The 19,878-nt window shown below is 34.1% G+C and overlaps 1 protein-coding gene across 1 annotated transcript; it reads left to right on the top strand.

Annotated features, from left to right (window-relative positions):
• Positions 1 to 7,382: 7,382 nt before the first annotated feature.
• LOC101978670 (olfactory receptor 2B11) lies at positions 7,383 to 8,324 on the top strand. The gene has a single exon (XM_005342594.1). It carries the CDS (start codon positions 7,383 to 7,385, stop codon positions 8,322 to 8,324), a length of 942 nt encoding a protein of 313 aa, XP_005342651.1.
• The last annotated feature ends 11,554 nt before the right edge of the window (positions 8,325 to 19,878 follow it).

Here is a 19,878-nt window from a genome sequence, read left to right as displayed (position 1 = left end):
TTGTTTGTATTCTTAATAGCTGCCATTATGACTGGAGTGAGATGAAATCTTAGAGTGGTAAATCTATATGCAACAAAATGAAATCAAACCCTCATCTCTCACCATTCACAAAACTCAACTCAAAATGGATCAAGGACTTGGGAATAAAACCAGAGACCTTGCATCTAATAGAAGAAAAAGTAGGCTCTACTTGAGGGAGCTCAAGTGGGATCAGACCCTAACTTCCTTAATAAGACTCCTGTGATGCAAGAATTAAAATCAAGAATCAATAAATGGGATGGACTCAAAAGTTTCTTCTCAGCAAAAGAAACAGTCTGTGAGGTGAATAAAGGGCCTACATATTGGGAGCAAATGTTTACCCCTTACACATCAGATAGAGCACTAATCTCTATGGTCTATAACAAACTCAAAAAACTAAGCACCAAAAAAAAAAGCCCCCCCCCCCACATAACCCAATCAATAAATAGGCCAAGAACTTGAACAGACACTTCTCAGAAGATGATATACAGTCAACAAATATATGAAAAAAATGTTCATCATTGCTAGCAATAACTGTCTTTTGTAAATGGAATGATCAAAACACTTCTCCTAGGAGTCCATATTACATTTGTGCTGGTTCAGGGAGGAAGAAGAAAAATTGGTATAAAGCCCTTTGTATTTTCTTTTTTTTTGTGAATCAATATTGACCATTTTCCCTTATATCTGAGGAAACAAAATACTGTGCATAAAAGAAATACTATACTGTATAAATAGTATATAAAGACAAATGAGTCCTAATTCACATCTAGTCTATCTTTATTTTAAAAAGCTTTCCAGTGTATGACAAACAGTTAGTAAGCTGTGTGTGGTGGAACATGTCTGTAATCCCAGTGGCTTGGGAGGCTGAGACAGGACGATAACAAGTTCAAAGCCAGCCTCAGCAATGGCGAGGCATTAAGCCATTCAGTGAGATCCTGTCTCAAAATAAAATAAAAAATAAAGCTGAGGATATGGCTCAGTGGTTGAGTGCCCCTGAGTACAATCCCTGGTACCACCCCCCAAAACACCCCTAAAATAGTAAACTAACACACTGAGTACATTAGGTGTTAAAATTAATAGGAAAGACTGTTCTTAGAAACCAGTTAGGAAGTATATCAGACCCCCTGGATTGGTAAGGATGAAAAGGGCAAGTGTTCTAGGCCAGAATAATTCCTGTTTGGAAGATACTTTCAAATTCTAGCCTTTAAAAAGGGATTTTTACTTCAAAGTGTAGCCTTTATTAAATTAGTGTTGAAGTTTATTCAGTGCTACTGTATTATTCAGTGCTACTTAAGTCGGAAACCTAAGTCCTTGTTGAAAACGACTAGTGTTTCTAGATGTTTAAAATTGCACAATGCATGGTAAAAATAGAAGGTTAAAATAATGCCCTGTAAGTAGTTTTTATTACTACATAGGAATGGTTGCCCTTTAGGGGAATGGTATTAAGCTTGATGTCTTTGAGAGTATGTTGAAGGTTCATTGAGTGATGGGAGAAGAAGAAAATATGCATAGAGAAGCAACCTATGACCCTTAGATTAGTTCTGACTGTCTAGCCATTGTTATATATGCATTTTAGTTAATATTGCTGGGTGTTAAAGCTTGTTAGAAGTAGCAAAATAGTCCCTATGTAATATCCTTTTGTTAGTTTTTAGGAAGAACTGTTTTTCTTTGTTAATCCACATCTTGGAGCTAGGGGTAGTCCTGAGTTTAGTCACTGGATTGGTGAAGAAGGAGAGTGTTGAGGGGAGTGGTCTTTGCTGGAAGATATGTTTAGATTATAACTGTACATGTGCATTTTTAGTAAAGTACTTGTGTTTATTGTGCACAAAGTTCATACTTTATTTCACAACATCTAAGCTTTCTAGATATCCTGAGGTAACAGTGAATCATAAAAGGCAGAGCTAGTGAATTAGCCAACTTGCAAATCTTTTTGCTTAATTGATAGAAAAGATGCACCTTGGGCATGGAATTGCTTTATCTCTGTTCAGTTTGTATCAGGGCTTTTTCATTAGGCTGGCAGCAGAGGGGCACAGGGAAACATGCAGGGAACAAATGCTCAAAGATTTACATTCTGATGTGAACCATTGGTGTATGTGCATCTTCTGGCTGTACTATAGGAATACTTTAATTCACTGGGAAAATGCATCCTTACTAATATTTTAGTAGCAGAAATCTGATAATGAAACAAGCTTGGTGTGTTCTTTTTCTTTGTCTCATTTTAAATTGAGCATTAAGGGAATGCATTATTTTAGTTGTAACTCTGCCAATACATCTATTTAGAGACCTGTTGCCATTTCTGTGTTCAGTAAAATTTTTGTCCCCAAGAAAGGATAATAAACTGAGTTGGTGTAGTGTATTCTTTGTTATCAAAAATATTCATGTATTTTTAGGATTTTGAAATGGTAAATATTCATGGTGTGGAAAAGCATGATACACGCTATGATCTCAAACAAAATGGCATGTTGTATAGGTATTATGCATGACCTGGAAGAATGTCCAACTAAGCCTGCTGTGCCTGAATGACCTTGTTCTTTGCTTGTGTTTTTATTTTTCCCATAATGCACACACTAACTTTTAAAAAATAAAAGCTATTTAAGAAAAAAACAAAAAATAAGGAAGATCAGTAGAGTAGGAGGAAGGATAGGAAAGGGGAGGAAATATGAAACAAATTTGGAAAAATCATGTAATATGCATATATGAATGTACCAAAGGGAATTGCACCCTTATATGTAGAAAGCACCAATCAAAAATAAGTAAAAGTTAAATAAAATTCAGTAGAGGAAGAAGAATAAGGGGAGGGATGATGAAAGAAAAAGGGAGGAATGGGGATTAAAATAAAATTCCTTGCATGCATGACTTTGTCAAAATGAATCCAACTACTATGTATGACTGTAATGCTCTAACAAAAAAGACAGTTTTGTAGCAAATTTTTTTAGTAGAAATTTAAAAATAATACTGGCACAATTAAAAAAAGTTTCACATAATGGTTGCACCTTAATTTTTTTTTGCCAAAAAATTTTGGCAAAAACTTTTCAATGATTATTCAGTGAAATTGGATATACAGATTTTTAAAATTTTCTAAACAATACAACAACTTACATAACATTGACATAATATTAGATAGTATCAACAGTCTAGAGATGATTTAAAGTATGTGAAGATATACTTATGTGCAAATGTTATGTCATTTTTTTAAAAAATAAGAAGCTTGATAATACAGATTTTGCTATTCTTTAGGAGTCCTGGAAATAATTCTCCATGAATATCAAGGGACAACTCTATGATACTTAAACTCAAATTGCCCACATATTGTAGACTAATTTTATTTTAGAACACATATAAAATTGCCACCAAGCTTAGTTTTGTAGGTGAATAATTGTATATGGAATCCATAAAGAATTCTGTCCCAAGGAACGTTCTGTGCTAACTCTTCTGGGAGAAAGATAAATGAATGGTCTGTGTAAACAAAGCCCAAGAGGTCTCAGGAATAGCATACATATAGCATGCCTATAAAGCATGCTTGATATTTCCCATTATTGCTTCCATAATCCATATTTTTTTCTAATTCTTGTATTGACTGAAAAACTAAAATTTAAAACTTTTAAATACTCATTTGTGTATTAGTTTTTCCATTTTTTCTGAAAACTTAAAAAATTCTAATGATTTGCTTCTGCTAAATATTTATCAACATGAGGTAAGTAAACAAACATCTTAAAAAAAGTCATGTGTTCTCAGAGACGTTTGGAATATATATAGATTGTTGTGAGTAATATATATAGAAAGAGAGCACATCATTTCAGAGTTTTTCTAACTCTGTTATCAACTCTGTAGAAATACATAGTTCAGTAATCCAGATAACAAATAAATTTCTCTTTGTAATCTGTCTGTCATATAGACCAAACTCAGAGGCATTTAAATTTCACTTAAGCAACTGACAGATGTTAAATACCTGAATGAAGTATGAAGCCTTCATTCAATCAAGTGAATGTGTCACATGAAACATTTTTTAACCCATGGTTAAAATGTCTTGGATTTGATTTGTGTGTTTCACCTTAGTATTTTTGTATCAAAAATAATTTCTTTATGAAATTAATATAGAAAGCTAAAAAGTTCTACAAATTTAAATAAAATGTGATAAAAATTATATAAGAAAAAAAACTAGAATAAAAACATGAGTTGTGACTCTAAGGATGACATTTGGCACTTTTTAATTTGTGGGTAAATAGATCCCTGTAGAGTGAAATAGTGGCAAAAAAATTCACTGGAAGTAGAACATTCAAGAGTCAATGGAATCCAAGAGCTAAAACTATTGAAATATCATAAGAATGACATGTAAAAGATAAGAGAGTGAAAGAATTTTAGAGCTTAAATATACTTTGGATTAAATAACATTGATTGATTAATAACATTAAATAACAAACAGAATGACAGCTTATATCTATAGGGAACTATCCAGTATTTTGAACTAAGCTCCTGCAGTAGGATTCAACAGACAGGATTAAACCAAAGTGCAGTTACTCATGCTAGATGCCACACCATCAAACTGAAGCTCTAAGAAAACAACACAGATACCTTACCCCTAAAAACAGGATATTCCTGTTCACATGAGGCAACATAAAAAAGAAGTCACCTCTGCTTTAACCTTTTCAAAAAAAAAAAAAAAAAACCAAAAAAACAAAAACCCCTGCAGTCCCAGATGTTAATTGATGATGTTTTTTGGTTTGGTTTTCTTGTTTCTACTTTGTCAAACTCATGGTACTGCTTGATAGGAATGGAAGCTGCCCTAGTTCATGAATTGCAAATAAAAACCAATTAGATATATAACTAAATTTGGTGTAATTTTGTCTTTTACAGGGGTGATTGGAATTCACAAACAAAATGAGACTAAGGCAAATAATATGAAGAAAATATCAAATAATACAAATTTGACAAAATTGCTATAAGCATATTAGAATGCATACCATTATTGGAGAGAGATAATTATGGAACATATCATGGAAGATCAAACCTAACATTACTGTTTAAAAATTTTTAAAAAATATTTATTTATTTATATATCTTTAGTTTTAGATGGATACATTAGTTTATTTTTATGTGGGTCTGAAGATCGAATGCAGTGCCTCAAGCATGCTAGGCAAGCACTCTACCACTGAGCCACCACCCCAGCCCCACTCTTTAAAAATTTAATTATGGTCTACAAAAGAAAAAGATCAAAGGTGAATATAACAATGTTAAATGAGTAGGCTGGTATTTTATAATGCAATTGTTAATGTGAGTATAATCCAAATTTTAGAATATTTAAGAATTAATTGGTTTATACAATGCTCTTTAAATATCTCATGTACAATGTGGAAGTTTATGATATATTTCTTAACTTAAAATCTTTTTTTTCAAGTATTTCTAAAGTCCTCATGCTCATATAACATTTTGAATGATGTCAAGCTCAAATAAAGTGCAGAAGCCACACTTACTCAGGAAACATCAAAAGAGTACAGATGTTTTCACATAATCTTGAAACTTTAGGAAACATCAAAAGAATATAGATGTTTTCACATAATCTTGAAACTGTAAGCATGTAGACTTGATATATCACTTTCTCATTTAAGGCACTGATGGCATTTTGGTCTTTAGAACCTCTCCAGTCATTAGCAGACTTCTGAAATGAATGATTAATAACATCTTAAGATATACATATACAATTTTTCTAATGCCATAAGGTTGGGGGTAGGTACTAAATGATTTAACGGCATAAGTTTATTGGAGTGCTTGGCACAGAAGGCTCATTAAAGATTAATTGAAAGTATTTTATTGAAATCACACACTTCTAGATGAGGAAAACAAAGGACAACATCCACTTCTTATCTCTGAATAGCTTTCTGTAATACTTCACAGGTTGGCCTTAAGGATTTCATGACAGAGAATATTACAACTGATTTGTAACCTTGAGAATGCAATCTGGGAGCTTTAACTACTGATTGACTCAGGAGTAACTTACAATTGTGTCACTGGGATACTATCTTTACTTCTTTCCTGAATCTCCTCCATCTCAAAGAAGATTGTGGATTTCATAAAGCACACTTCACCACTAAAAGAAAGAAACTATATTAAAAAACTTGCATTACTTAATTAATCTTTCTCAAAATCCTGCTTTTTAAATTTGTGGATTTTGTTGCATTAAATGTATCTTTCAGTGAAAAACAATGTATGTATGTACTAAAAATGTAAAATAACTTGTGGATTTGAACAAGTCTGCAGACATTCAATTCAGAGGTCTGAATTGGGATATTGACAACTTTCTTGACAGTAGTTACTTGGAGTTAAAAAATGTATTTGTAGCTATATAGTCGATAGGTCACTGACAATTGTTTAAAATCATAAAAACGGTACCAACCAACCTACAAAATGAAAAATTAAATAATTTAGCATTAAAAGATCAATTTACCTAAGTTTGATCTAGGTAGTTATGCAAGAGAAAATTTCACAAAAGCAAAATTCTTGAGTTTGAGGGGAAATGTGATTGTAGCTCAATTCCCTCATTTAATAATTCAGAACACTGATATTAAAAATAGTTAAACCAGTCATGGTGATATGGAGCTGTAGTCCTGGATACTTGGGAGGCTGAAGTGGGAACATCACTTGAGCACACAATTTCAAGACCAGCCTGGGCAACATAGACTCCATTTCAACAGCAATAATATCACAACAAAAGCATCTATACTTTCTGCTCAATTACATATACCTAACAGCTTGTTAAATACTACAGTCTTCTTATTCTCAATGTAGATGATTAATTATTTCACTGACAATTGGGCTGGACTATTAATGACTTTAATAGCATCAGGTTTCTCTCTCCCTTCTATTGCTGACTCAACCCTTCAGCTCTTAATATTTCAGTAATGCCTTTTACCAATGCTTTTGAAAATGAACCATTTGGCACGTTGGCTTCTTGCATCTAACAACTATTGAAGATAAAATTCAAAAAAACTTTCATTTTTAACAACCTCCTCAGCTGATTTTTATGCAAGACAGTTTGAAAGCCATAATTTTAGAGTTTCCAAAACAGTCACTTCTATTTTTCATTTACTCCTCATTAGAACTCTAGGAGATAATTACTGTTAGCCTTAAAATACAGAGGAGGAAATTCACTCACAGAATGGTTGGCTTGCTGGTCGACATTTCTTTAATTTATGGTGTCATAAAGATAAATGATATTCACCTGGTGCTTGACCCTTTATATTATTTCTCCCATAACTTGTGGTACTTTGTCTTCTATGATCAAGTAGTCAATGCATAATTGTTTTATCATTCTTTTTAATTGCCCCTACTTTGTTACTATCCTCCTATATGTGAAAAAGTTGAAGATAATGATACTAATTAATGAAAGCCACCCTGATGAATTCATTCTACTAGGCTTTGCAAACCATCCTTGGCTACAGCTTCCTTTATTTGTAATTCTTCTGATAACATACCCCATGGCTATGATGGGAAACATCATCATCATAGTGGTATCCAAGTTAGACCCCCATCTCCACAGCCCCATGTATTTCTTCCTCACTAACCTCTCCTTTTTAGACATGTGTTACACAACAAGCTTTGTCCCTCAGATGCTGTTTAATTTGGGTAGCTCTAAGAAAACAATCAGCTATATTGGGTGTATAGTTCAGCTTTATTTCTTTAGCATAATGGGGGGCACAGAATGTCTGCTCTTGGCCATTATGTCTTTTGATCGCTACGTGGCCATCTGCAGACCTCTGCACTACACCCTCATCATGAATCAGCGCATATGCATCTTACTAGTATCCATTGTGTGGCTGGGTGGAATGGCCTATGCTTTCTTAGAAGCCACTCTTACACTGCAGTTGCCACTGTGTGGCATTAATAAACTGGATCACTTATTATGTGAGATTCCAGTTCTGATAAAGACGGCCTGTGGTGAAAAGGAAGCTAATGAGCTCATACTCTCTGTGGTATGCATTTTTATGTTAGCTGTTCCTCTGTGTTTAATTCTTGCTTCCTATGCTAGCATTGGGCGTTCTGTATTTAAGATCAAGTCTTCTGAAGGAAGAAAAAAGGCCTTTGGGACATGTTCTTCTCATCTTATTGTGGTTTTCTTGTTTTATGGCCCAGCCATTAGCATGTACCTTCAGCCCCCCTCTTCCATCTCAAGAGATCAGCCAAAGTTCATGGCTCTCTTCTATGGAATGGTGACTCCTACACTCAACCCCTTTATCTACACCTTGAGGAATAAGGATGTGAAGGGGGCATTGTGCAAGCTGGTAAGAAGTGTTTTTAGTTCTAAGTCATAGTTCATAGATATAAATAAGATTATTTAACAATTAAGCAAGTTTATGTGAATTGCTCTAACAACTCATTCTTGTCTCACTAATCTCATTGTATTCATCTTGGAATACATGTCATACTTATTACATTTCTAATCATATTAGGCAAGGACATGTTCATGTAACACTCACCAGTATGGATGCTCCATTTTTGGAAAAAAATATTAAAATAGGTCAATTTTGACTCCTGCATATTGAAATAATAACAGTTTTAAGTAGTTTAAAAATATTACCAGTATGATTCTGCAACGTGTACTCTCAGAAAAATTAGAAATTATTTCCCATATATGTATGATATATCAAAGTGCATAAATGCATCCTACTGTCATGTATAACTAGTTAAAACAAATAAGAAAATTTAAAAATTATCAATATAAAATACACATTCACAAGTTCAATTTAATCATTTAAAAAATATTGTGGTAAACATTCCTCAAAAGGCTTCTGTCAGTAACACCTGAGAAATTTTCTCATTTTCAGCATGTTTTGTCTGAGTCTCAGTGGAAAGCCTATCTACACTGCATTCTATGTGAAGTACTTATGCTTTGAAAGAATCTTGAATCTTACAAGTTTGTCAATCTCAATTTATGAAAATGCTATTGCATCTTTTAAAATGCATTATATTAATAAGTGTAGAGTATTTTAAATCACAGAATTTATCATTAGTTTATTAAAATTAAAGTGAGTAGAATGAAGAGTTAAAGATTCTGGTATCAGTTTTTTAATGTTCCTTCAAATTTAATGAATCTTTTGAATGAGTAAGAGAATAGGAAGTTATAATAAAGACCTCATGCTAGAAACAATTGTGTGCATAAATTGAAAGAGCCAGAAATGTCTTTTAAAATTATCCAAGAAACAGTTTAAGAAAAATCACTTCTTGTTTTTTCCTGAAATTGAAAGCAACTGATTATTTAATGCACAATATGAATATTTTATTGGTTGAAAATTTGGATGCTTATGATGTTCAAACTTTATCATTAAAAGTTGAAAGTACTAAAACAGTTCTATGACTCCAATCCTGCTGTTTTTGAAATGTGTATCTTCTAAAGTTTATGCATTGAAATGTAACATCAGCATAATTTTATTATGACAGGGATCTAATAAGGGGTGACAATCATGCGGTATCCTTTGTAAATAGGATCAAGGCCCTTACAAAGAAGGATGATACAAAATTGGGCCCTATTGCCCTTGTGCTTACCGTCACGTGTAGTTACAGTTCTATTCTCTTTCAATGAAGGCACCAATAAGGAACCCTATTGGAAGCTGGGATTTGGTCCTTACCAAACATTAAACTTTCTGATGCTTTTGACTTGGGTTCCTGTATCAAGAACCATGAAAAAAATTGCAATTGTTTATAGATTATGAAGAGAGAGTCAACAGCAGGGGAGAAAATCTTTGCCATATAACGCTTTAATATACATGATATAAATAGAATTCCCAACACTTAAAACTCCAAAATATGACCCAATCAATAAATGGGCAAAAAACTAAACAGATAATTCTCAGAAACAAAACTTCTTAATAATTAAAAATGAATAGTTTAGACATTCATTTAGATTAAAAAATTCTCAAAGTATAAACACCTTAACAACAATTTTCTCTATCCTGAAGATAAGCTCGGAGTTGCATAACATAGTAACTTAAAAGCAAGAATGTGTCATGTTCTTAGAGAGATGGGTAAATAAATATATTGTGATTCTGGATCAATAAATATCTTTATGACTAATTGAAATCCAATGCCTTTCTAATCCCAGTGGCCCAGGGGTTTTTGAGGTCATGTCTTGATGTATACTGAGTCTTAACTATTTTACATAGAAAATTGGAGGTTGATCTAAATAACTAACAATGTTGCACATTAATAGAAATTAAATCCATTGTATTAAATGATCACCAACTATATTGCTCTTTACTCTTGTTTTTCAAGCATTGCATGTACTTTCCCTAAAACCAATAATTTCTGTATCAACCACATTATGTACAATCATACTTTCATGTCCTAAACTTTCCTGTATTTTCTTCTTTGTTTATTTTTGTGTTCAATACTGTTTGTTCCTGTTTTCTGCTTTCAAATTCTTCCTTAAAGTGAATAATAGCATAAAAGGTAATAAATGCTAAAATGCAACTTCAAGAATATGCACCTGGAGAAGAAGAGTAAGACTAATTAAATATTCCTGAAGAATGAAGAATTAGAGATTTTTTTAAGCATGACAGCCAAAATTAGTAGGAGAAAATAGAATTATAACAGAGGATGAAGGACAATCATAATTTAGGAGATGAATAAAACAATTATAAATAAGCTTCCATGAATTATCAAATGTGTTAGATACTTTATTTAAATTTTTTTTTTAAATTGTACTTTTTAGATACACATGTCAGTAGAGTATATCTGGACAAATTATACATACATGGAATATAACTTACCATTCTGGTGGTTGTACATGTAGTGGTATTACAGGGATTGTATATTCATAGGTAAAGATAGGGAAATTATGTCTAACTCATTCTACTGTCTTTTCCATTACTGTTCCCCACACTTATCTTCATTCCCCTTTGTCTAATCCAATGAACTTTTATTCTTTCCTCCCCTTACCCCACATTGTGTGTTAGCAAACACACATCAGAGAGAATGTTCAGCCTTTGGGTTTTGGAGACTGGCTTATTTCACAAAGAATAATAGTCTCTAGTTCCACCCATTTACTGGCAAATGCTATAATTTCAGTCTTCTTTACAGCTGAGTAATATTCCATTGTGTATATATACTATATTTTCTTCATTCATTCATTCATCTGTTGAAGGGCACCTAGGTTGGTTCCATAGCTTAGCTACTGTGAATTCAGCTGCTATAAATATTGATGTGACCATGTCACAATAGTATGTTGACTTTAAGTCCTTTGGGTTTATACCAAGGAGTAGGATAAATGGTCAAATGGTGGTTCCATTCCATGTTTTCTGAGGAATCTCCGTACTGCTTTGCAGAGTGGTTGCACCAATTTGCAGTCCCAACAGCAATGTATGTCATAGGTATCTTCATGGGAGTTGCCTTGAATTTGAATACTTTTTGGTAGTATGGCCATTTTGACAATATTAACTCTGCCTATCCAAGACCATGGAAGGTATTTCTTTCAAGACCTTCAATTTCTTTCTTTAGTATTCTGTAGTTTTCATTGTAAAGATCTTTCACCAATTTGGTTAGATTTGTTCTTAAGTATTCTTTTTTAAGTTTATTGTGAATGGGATAGTTTTTCTAATTTCTTTTTCAGCAGATTCATTATTGGGGTAAGAGGAAATGACCATTTGGTATTTAATGGATACTAAGTTTCTGTTTGGGAATATCAAATGATTTCTGGAGATGGATGGTAGCAATAGCTGAACAATGAGAATGTACTTAATGCTGTTGAATTATATATATATATATATATATATATATATATATATATATATTATAAGATGGTAAATATTGTGTTATGTATATTTTTCCATAATTTAAAAATACATTTACTTTTTTTACATTTACTTTTAAATTGAGTTTTTAAACACCTCCAATATAAAACAAGAAAACCTTTCAAACTCAAATTCTAACTTAATTTAAACAAGTTCAAAATCAATGAGCCACAAGGTCATTACCAAATGTGAACAATACCTATGTTGATGGATCTTGAATTATTAAGATTACAAGTAGAAAGTGTCTAAAACCAAAACAATAATATTTATGCCCTAAATAATGGATCATCTACATACATCAAACAAACAAACCCTTTTCAATTTCAAGAATCAAGTAGCCCTCAACACAATATACTGAGTGACTTTAACGCACTTCTCTTACCACTGGATAGATCCCACTCCCCTCCCACCACCAAAAATAAAAAAAAAAAATAAAGAAGCTATCAAACTAAAAATAGAATCAATAATTTAGACTTTACAGACATATATAAAATATTTCATCCATCAAAGACTGAATACACTTTCTTTTCAACAGCATACATATCCTTCTCTAAAATAGAACATATCTTAACAAAGCAACTCTTAAAAATACAAAAAATAGAGATAATATCTTGTATTTTTTCAAATCATAATGGAATGAAATTAGAAATCAATGATAAAAAATAGAAGCTACTCTAACACTTGGAGACTAAATAATATCCTATGGAATGACAATAGGATAACAAATAACCCAATCAACAAATGGGCCAAGGACCTGAACAGACACTTCTCAGATGAGGACATACAATCAGTCAACAAGTACATGAAAAAATGCTCACCATCTCTAGCAGTCAGAGAAATGCAAATCAAAACCACCCTAAGATACCATCTCACTCCAGTCAGATTGGCAGCCATTATGAAGTCAAACAACAACAAGTGCTGGCAAGGATGTGGGGAAAAGGGTACTCTTGTACATTGCTGGTGGGACTGCAAATTGGTGAGGCCAATTTGGAAATCAGTATGGAGATTCTTGGGAAAGCTGGGAATGGAACCACCATTTGACCCAGCTATTGCCCTTCTCGGACTATTCCCTTAAGACCTTAAAAGAGCGTACTACAGGGATACTGCCACATTGATGTTCATAGCAGCACAATTCACAATAGCTAGACTGTGGAACCAACCCAGATGCCCTTCAATAGATGAATGAATAAAAAAATGTGGCATTTATACACAATGGAGTACTACTCTGCACTAAAAATGACAAAATCATGGAATTTGCAAGGAAATGGATGGCATTAGAGCAGATCATGCTAAGTGAAGCTAGCCAATCCCTAAAAAACAAATGCCAAATGTCTTCTTTGATATAATGAGAGCAACTAAGAACAGAGTAGGGAGGAAGAGCAGGAGGAAAAGATTAACATTAAACAGAGACATGAGGTGGGAGGGAAAGGGAGAGAAAAGGAAAATTGCATGGAAATGGAAGGAGACCCTCATTGTTATACAAAATTACATATAAGAGGTTGTAAGGGGTATGGAAAAAAAACAAGGAGAGAAATGAATTACAGTAGATGGGGTAGAGAGAGAAGATGGGAGGGGAGGGGAGGGGAGGGGGGATAGTAGAGGATAGGAAAGGTAGCAGAATACAATAGTTACTAATATGGCATTATGTAAAAATGTGGATGTGTAACCAATGTGATTCTGTAATCTGTATTTGGGGTAAAAATGGGAGTTCATAACCCACTTGAATCTAATGTATGAAATATGATATGTCAAGAGCTTTGTAATGTTTTGAACAACCAATAAAAAATAAAATAAAATAAAATAAAGATACCAGAGGTAGAGAAAAAAAATCAATGATAAAAAATAGAAGCTACTCTAACACTTGGAGACTAAATAATATCCTATTGAATGATCAATGGATAGCAGAAGAAATCCAGGATAAAATAACAAAATACTTAGAAGTAAATGAGAATAGAGATACAACATCTCAAAATCTCTGGTACACTATGAAGCCAGTTCATTACATTAAGCTCATTCGTTAAAAAAATAGAAAGTAACCAAATAAATAACTTAACATTATATCTCAAAGCCCTAGAGAAAGAACAACACCAAAAGAAGCAGAAGACAAGGAATAAATCAGAGCTGAAATCAATAAAATTGAAACAAACTATTCAAACATTTTATACAAAATGTTGGTTCTTTGAAAAAATAAGATTGAAAATCCTTTAACCAAGCTAATGTAGAATAGGAGAGAAAAAAATTCAAATTACTAAAATTCATGTTGAAAAAGGAACTCTCATGACAGACGCTACTGAACTACAGGCAATAGTAAGAAACTATTTTGAATTGTATATTCTAATATGTAGAAAATCTTGAAGACATTGACGAATTTCTAGAAACACATAACTGCCCAAATTGAATCAGGATGACATAGAAAATTTAAACAGATCAATTTCAAGCAATGAAATTGAAGACACCATCAAAATCCCATGAATTAGGAAAAGCCCAGGACCAGATGAATTATCACCTGAGTTTTATAAGACCTTCAAACAAGTACTTACACCAAATACCACTCAAATTATTCCATGAAATACAAAAGGAGGGAACCCTTCCAAATTCATTCTATTAATCTAGCATCACTTTGATACCAACCAAATACACATCAAGAAAAGAAAACTTTGGACCAATATCCCTGATGAACATAAATGCAAAAATTTTTAAATAAAATACTGGCAAATCACAACACTTTAAAAAGATGGTACACCATGAACAAGTGGGGTTCATCCCAGGGATGCAAGATTGATTCAATAAATGGAAATCAATAAAAAATTCATTACATCAACAGACAAAGGCAAGAATCACATGATTATCTCAATAGATTCACAAAGAGCATTTGAAAAAATACAGCATTTTTTTTTTTACATTCAAAACAGTAGAAAAACCAGGGATAGTAGGAATATACCTCAAAATTGTGAAAGCTATATATGTTAAACCCAAGGCCAACAATTCAAACTATCCCTATTTGCCAACAAAATGATTTTATACTTTGAAGGTCCAAAAAAGTTCACCAGAAAACTTCAAGAACTTATAGAAGAATTCAGCAAAGTAGCAGAATATAAAATCAACACCCATAAATCAAATGCATTCCTATAATTCAGCTATGAATCCACTGAAAGAGAAATTAGGAAAACTACCCCATTCACAATAGCCTCAAAAAATAAAATATTATACATGGGAATCAATATAACAAAAGAAGTGAAAGACCTCTATTAAAAAAAAACTACAGAACACTAAAGAAAGAAATGGAAGAAGACCTTAGAAGATGGAAATATCTCTCATGTTCTTGGATAGACAGAATTAATTGTCAAAATGGACATACTACCCAAAGTGCTATAAAGATTTAATCCAATTCCTATTAAAATCACAATTGACATTCTCCATAGAAATAGGAACATAAGTCATGAAATTTATTTGGAAAAATAAGAGGCCCAGGATAGCCAAAGAAATCCTTAGCAAGAAAAGTCACACAGAAAATAATACTTTATCTTAAATTATACTAAAGATCTATAGTAACAAAAATGATATGGTATTGACACCAAAAAAGACATGAAGACCAATGGAATAGATTAGAAGACACAGACAAACTCAAATGAATACAGTTGTCTCATACTAGACATACATTGGAGAAGAGCTGGCCTTTACAAGAGGTGCTGAAAAAATTGGAAATCCATATATAGCAAAATGAAATTAAATGCCTATCTCTCACTCTGCATAAAACCCAACTCCAAGTGGATCCAGGACCTAAGCATTAAACCAGAGACCCTTTGCTTACTAGAAGAAAAAGTAGGCTCAATTCTCCGTGTCAGCTTAGGAACTTACTTCCTGAGCAAAACTCTTTAAGTGTAAGAAATAAAATGAAGAATCAATAAATGGGATGGTATCAAATTTGAAAATATTTAAGCAAAGGAAACAATCAAGAACACGAAGAGAGAACATATAGAATGGGAGAAAGTCTTTATCACCTGAACCTCTGATTGATCATTATCTCCAGGATATACAAATAACTCTAAAAACTTAACACAGACAAAAACCAAATAACCTAATCAATAAATGGCCAAAGAAATTCAACAGGCACTTCAATGAAGAAGAAATATGGATCGTTAACAAGTATAGGAAAAAATATCCAGCATCCCTAGCAATTAGAGAACTACAAATTAAAGCTACACTGATACTTCATTTCACTCCAGTCAGAATGGCAATTATCAAAAATATAAGGAATAATAAATGATGGTGGTGATGTGGTAGACAAGGTACACTCATACATTGCTGGTGGAACTGCAAATTGGTGCAACCACTCTGGAAAACTGTGTGGAGATTCCTCAGAAAACCTGGAATGAGCCACCATTTGATCCAGTTATCTCACTTCTTAGTATATACGCCAAGGACTTAAAATCAATATACTATCATGACATGGCCACATCAATATTTATAGCCACTGAATTCACAATAGCTAAGCTATGGAACCAACCTAAGTGCCCTTCAACAGATGAATGAATGAATGAAGAAAATATAGTAGAATATTACTCAGCTGTAAAGAAGACTGAAATTATAGCATTTGCCAGTAAATGGATGAAACTAGAGATCATCATTCTTTTTGAAACAAGCCAACCCCAAAAACCTAAAGGCTGAATGTTCTCTCTGACAATGTGGTTGTTGACATACAATGTGGGGTAGCGGGATGGAAGAATAGAAGTTCATTGGATTAGACAAAGAGGAATGAAGGTAAGGGTGGTGGATGGAAAAGATAGTAGATGAGTCAGACATAACTTTCCTATGTTCACTTATGAATACATGACCCCTGTAATACCACATCATGTAAACCACCGAAATTGGAAGTTATGCATCATATATCTGTTTTATGTCAAAATGCAACCTACTATCATATATATCTAAAAATAACAAAAAAGTTAAAAACAAAACAAAAAGAAACAAAAAACTAATAAGAAATGGGTGCAGTCAGTCTAAGGCATTTTCTAACTTTGGAGCATTCTCAACGAGAGCACTAACACACTAAATCTTGACAGAAAACCATAGTAAATCCCCAAAATGAATAAATCATGAGGTTCAAGGATACCAAGCAGGCCCTAAGCTGAAGACACAAGATGCTTCCTTTCTTATTGGAGCACACATGCATTTCATGAAATAGATTTTTTTAAAAGGCAAAAAGTTTATCTTTTGACTGGAATCTTTCTTTTTTAACTTTATTTTTTACTTTAGGTGGACACAGTATCTTTATTTTTTTTCTGTGTGGTGCTGAGGATTGAACCCAGTGCCTCACACATGCCAGGAAAGCACTCTACCACTGAGCCACAACCTGAGTCCCTGGAATATTTCTTTTAAGAAAACAAAAACTGAGAAAAATATATTACCTAGTAACATTGTCATAGAGAATGCCTTTGAAATGAGCCGACAGTAATTTATGTAGAAGAATCACTGCTAGCTAAAGTTTGCCAAACCTCATTCCTCTAGTGCTGACCCGGAGACTGGGTTGGAGCAGATCAGAGATCAAGTCACTTTTGAGGCATTGGGCACCAGCTCTCTGGAATCAAGTGCCCCAGATGTGGGACACAGCAACACAATCCCCATTAATCAGCAGAAACATTCCTGTTCCCCAGCATCCTGGTGGTGCTGTACAACACAGAAGTCCCACAGACTGGGGCATTGCAGACCTCACTGCTGAGTATATATAATGCCAGTCAACAGAAACCAAGTCTAGGTTGTAAGGCAGAAGCCTGGAAAATGTGCAGCAGCCAGCAAAGGTCCAATCAAACCCCCACCCCAAGCAGAAGTTTCTTATAGCTACTTGCTCCTGCTCAGTACTCATAGTTATCAGCCCACTGACAGTGAGTATGGTAGCTGACAGAAGTCTTGGGAACCACAGCAATTAGGGTAGAGGTACCCACTCATCCCCCACTGGCACATTGCTCCTCATAGCTGCTTGCTCTCACCAAGTGCATGAACAGAAACTGACAGCATGGTCCAGGAGTGGGTATAAGTTCTGTGATTTGTAGCAGTCAGAGGCCCCAGTGCCTAGCAGACTACAGATAGCATGCATACATGGGCCTCACATCTGCTGACCTCTTCCAAGTATCCATCCCATTAATAGCAAGTTCCAGTGGTGGGTGAGGGTCCTGTGATCTGCAGCAGCCAATAGAAGCTTTGTGCCCAACCCCTCTTGCCCCAAAGAAGCAGTCCAAGACAGCAGCTGCCACCCAAGTGTATGTAGCCATGGACCATGAACAGTCGACAGTGAGTGAGCCTGGGTGGCTGGCAGAAACTGTGGAACCACAGCAACCAATGCAGAGGTTCCCAAGCCCCAGCAGGGCTATGAACCACACAGAGATCCCACACGCATGGGCCCCATGACCACTGGCAGCTACCAAATGCATTCAAATGCATGACTATGGATGGCATTCTCTGGCAGCAAGAAGAAACCAGCACAACCTCCACACCTCAGTAGCCAGTGAAAGTCCCCCATACCTCAGCAGCACAGTGCATCCTACTGAGGGTTTCTATAGATCACTGCACAATGTACTAGACACAGGCCCACTAACCTGTGTGCCCGAGCAGGAACATCATCCCTGCCACCCAACAATATTATAGCTGAATCACTGTATCACTGCCTTAGGCTGCTGCTCCACAAACCATGAAATCAAAACAGGGGAGCTAACACCTTATTTGACAGCTCTGGGCAATGAAGCCTTTCTATGGGTCTACATTCCTAACTGGGGAGAGACCTGACTACAAGGATAAATGAGTGTTGTCTTTCTTGACCCATCAGAATGCTATTTAATGCCCAGATATACCAAAGAATGAAGGGAACTTCTTAGATTTATCAGATATGTGCTGGTGAGACCGCTACCTTCACACTCAGAGAAATTTAGAGATTAAGCTGAGAAGATGTGGGCATTTACTAATCTCCCCAAACCTGATAAAGTCCAAATTGGGAAGATCCAATAATAGTCTCCATCTCAATAGCTCAGCATGGAATAATATAAATCTTTTATGTCAGTTCTGATCTCACAGATAGTTTTCATATTGATTGATAGATTTTTCTTTATTATTTCATATTGACTTCCTCAATTCAATTTGGTATATTTCCTTAATGTTTTAAAGCATTGATTGGAATTATTTTTTCCATCTTTTCTTCTCGCTCATGTTTATATTACTTCCTTTTTTGCCCTCTTGCATTATCTGTTTCTGTCTCTATTCCCTGATCTTTCATCTTTTTTTTCTTATTTTCTTCAGGCATGATATAATTTAATAGTAATTTAATTTTTTAATACTTAATTTCTCACCTATTCAAGAACATTACCCCTATTTTCCACTTGCTAGTAGACTTGTGGAAAATATTTTCAATAAGAAGATTTTTTTTTAGTATGTGGCTTTATTTTTAAATGTTTGCAGTTACAGGGGATTAGTATCTCATCTCAAAGTGGTACAAGAGACTGAAAATAGCAGCAGGCTCATGTTGATTTGGAGCACTGACACTTAGCTATATGACCAGACTGGTGCATTTAGTAAAGAGAAAGCAGATTGAAAAAGTCTCTTGTAAAACAGTAGAAAAGAATTTTCCCAGCAAATGAGCAAAAATCAACATAGAAATATAGGTAATATGAGAAAGTAAGGGACTAAGATGCCTCTACAATTTTGTTCACAGTGCTTCAACTACAGACCACATAGACACTGTACTGGAGGAAATACCAGATAAAGAATTTCAAAGTTGAACTGAAATAAAACCTAAGGAATGAACTAAGGAGACACTAGGAGTGGATTAGGCAGAAAATGTAGGATATAAAGAGCATTTCAATAAAAGAGATAGAGAAAAATAAAAAATAAAAGAGATAGATTCTGTAAAATAACAAAACCAAAATCCTGTAAATGAAAAACTCAATAAATAAAATACTAGATCATGATCAGAATATTCAAGAAATCTGGAATGATACTAATAGACCAAACCCAAGAATTACTGGGATTGAAAAGGAATCCAAGATACAAGCTAAGGTGATAGATAAATTATTTCAGTGAAATATCAGGAAAT

The sequence above is a fragment of the Ictidomys tridecemlineatus genome, chromosome 8, assembly GCF_052094955.1.
Source record: "Ictidomys tridecemlineatus isolate mIctTri1 chromosome 8, mIctTri1.hap1, whole genome shotgun sequence".
Taxonomy (NCBI): Eukaryota; Metazoa; Chordata; class Mammalia; order Rodentia; family Sciuridae; genus Ictidomys; species Ictidomys tridecemlineatus.
The sequence above is the reverse complement of the archived record's forward strand: the minus strand, read 5'-3'. Positions and strand labels throughout refer to the sequence as shown.

Bases quoted from the DNA above. Each gene is read 5' to 3' on its own strand.
- LOC101978670 (XM_005342594.1), top strand. From the start codon at position 7,383: ATGATACTAATTAATGAAAGCCACCCTGATGAATTCATTCTACTAGGC.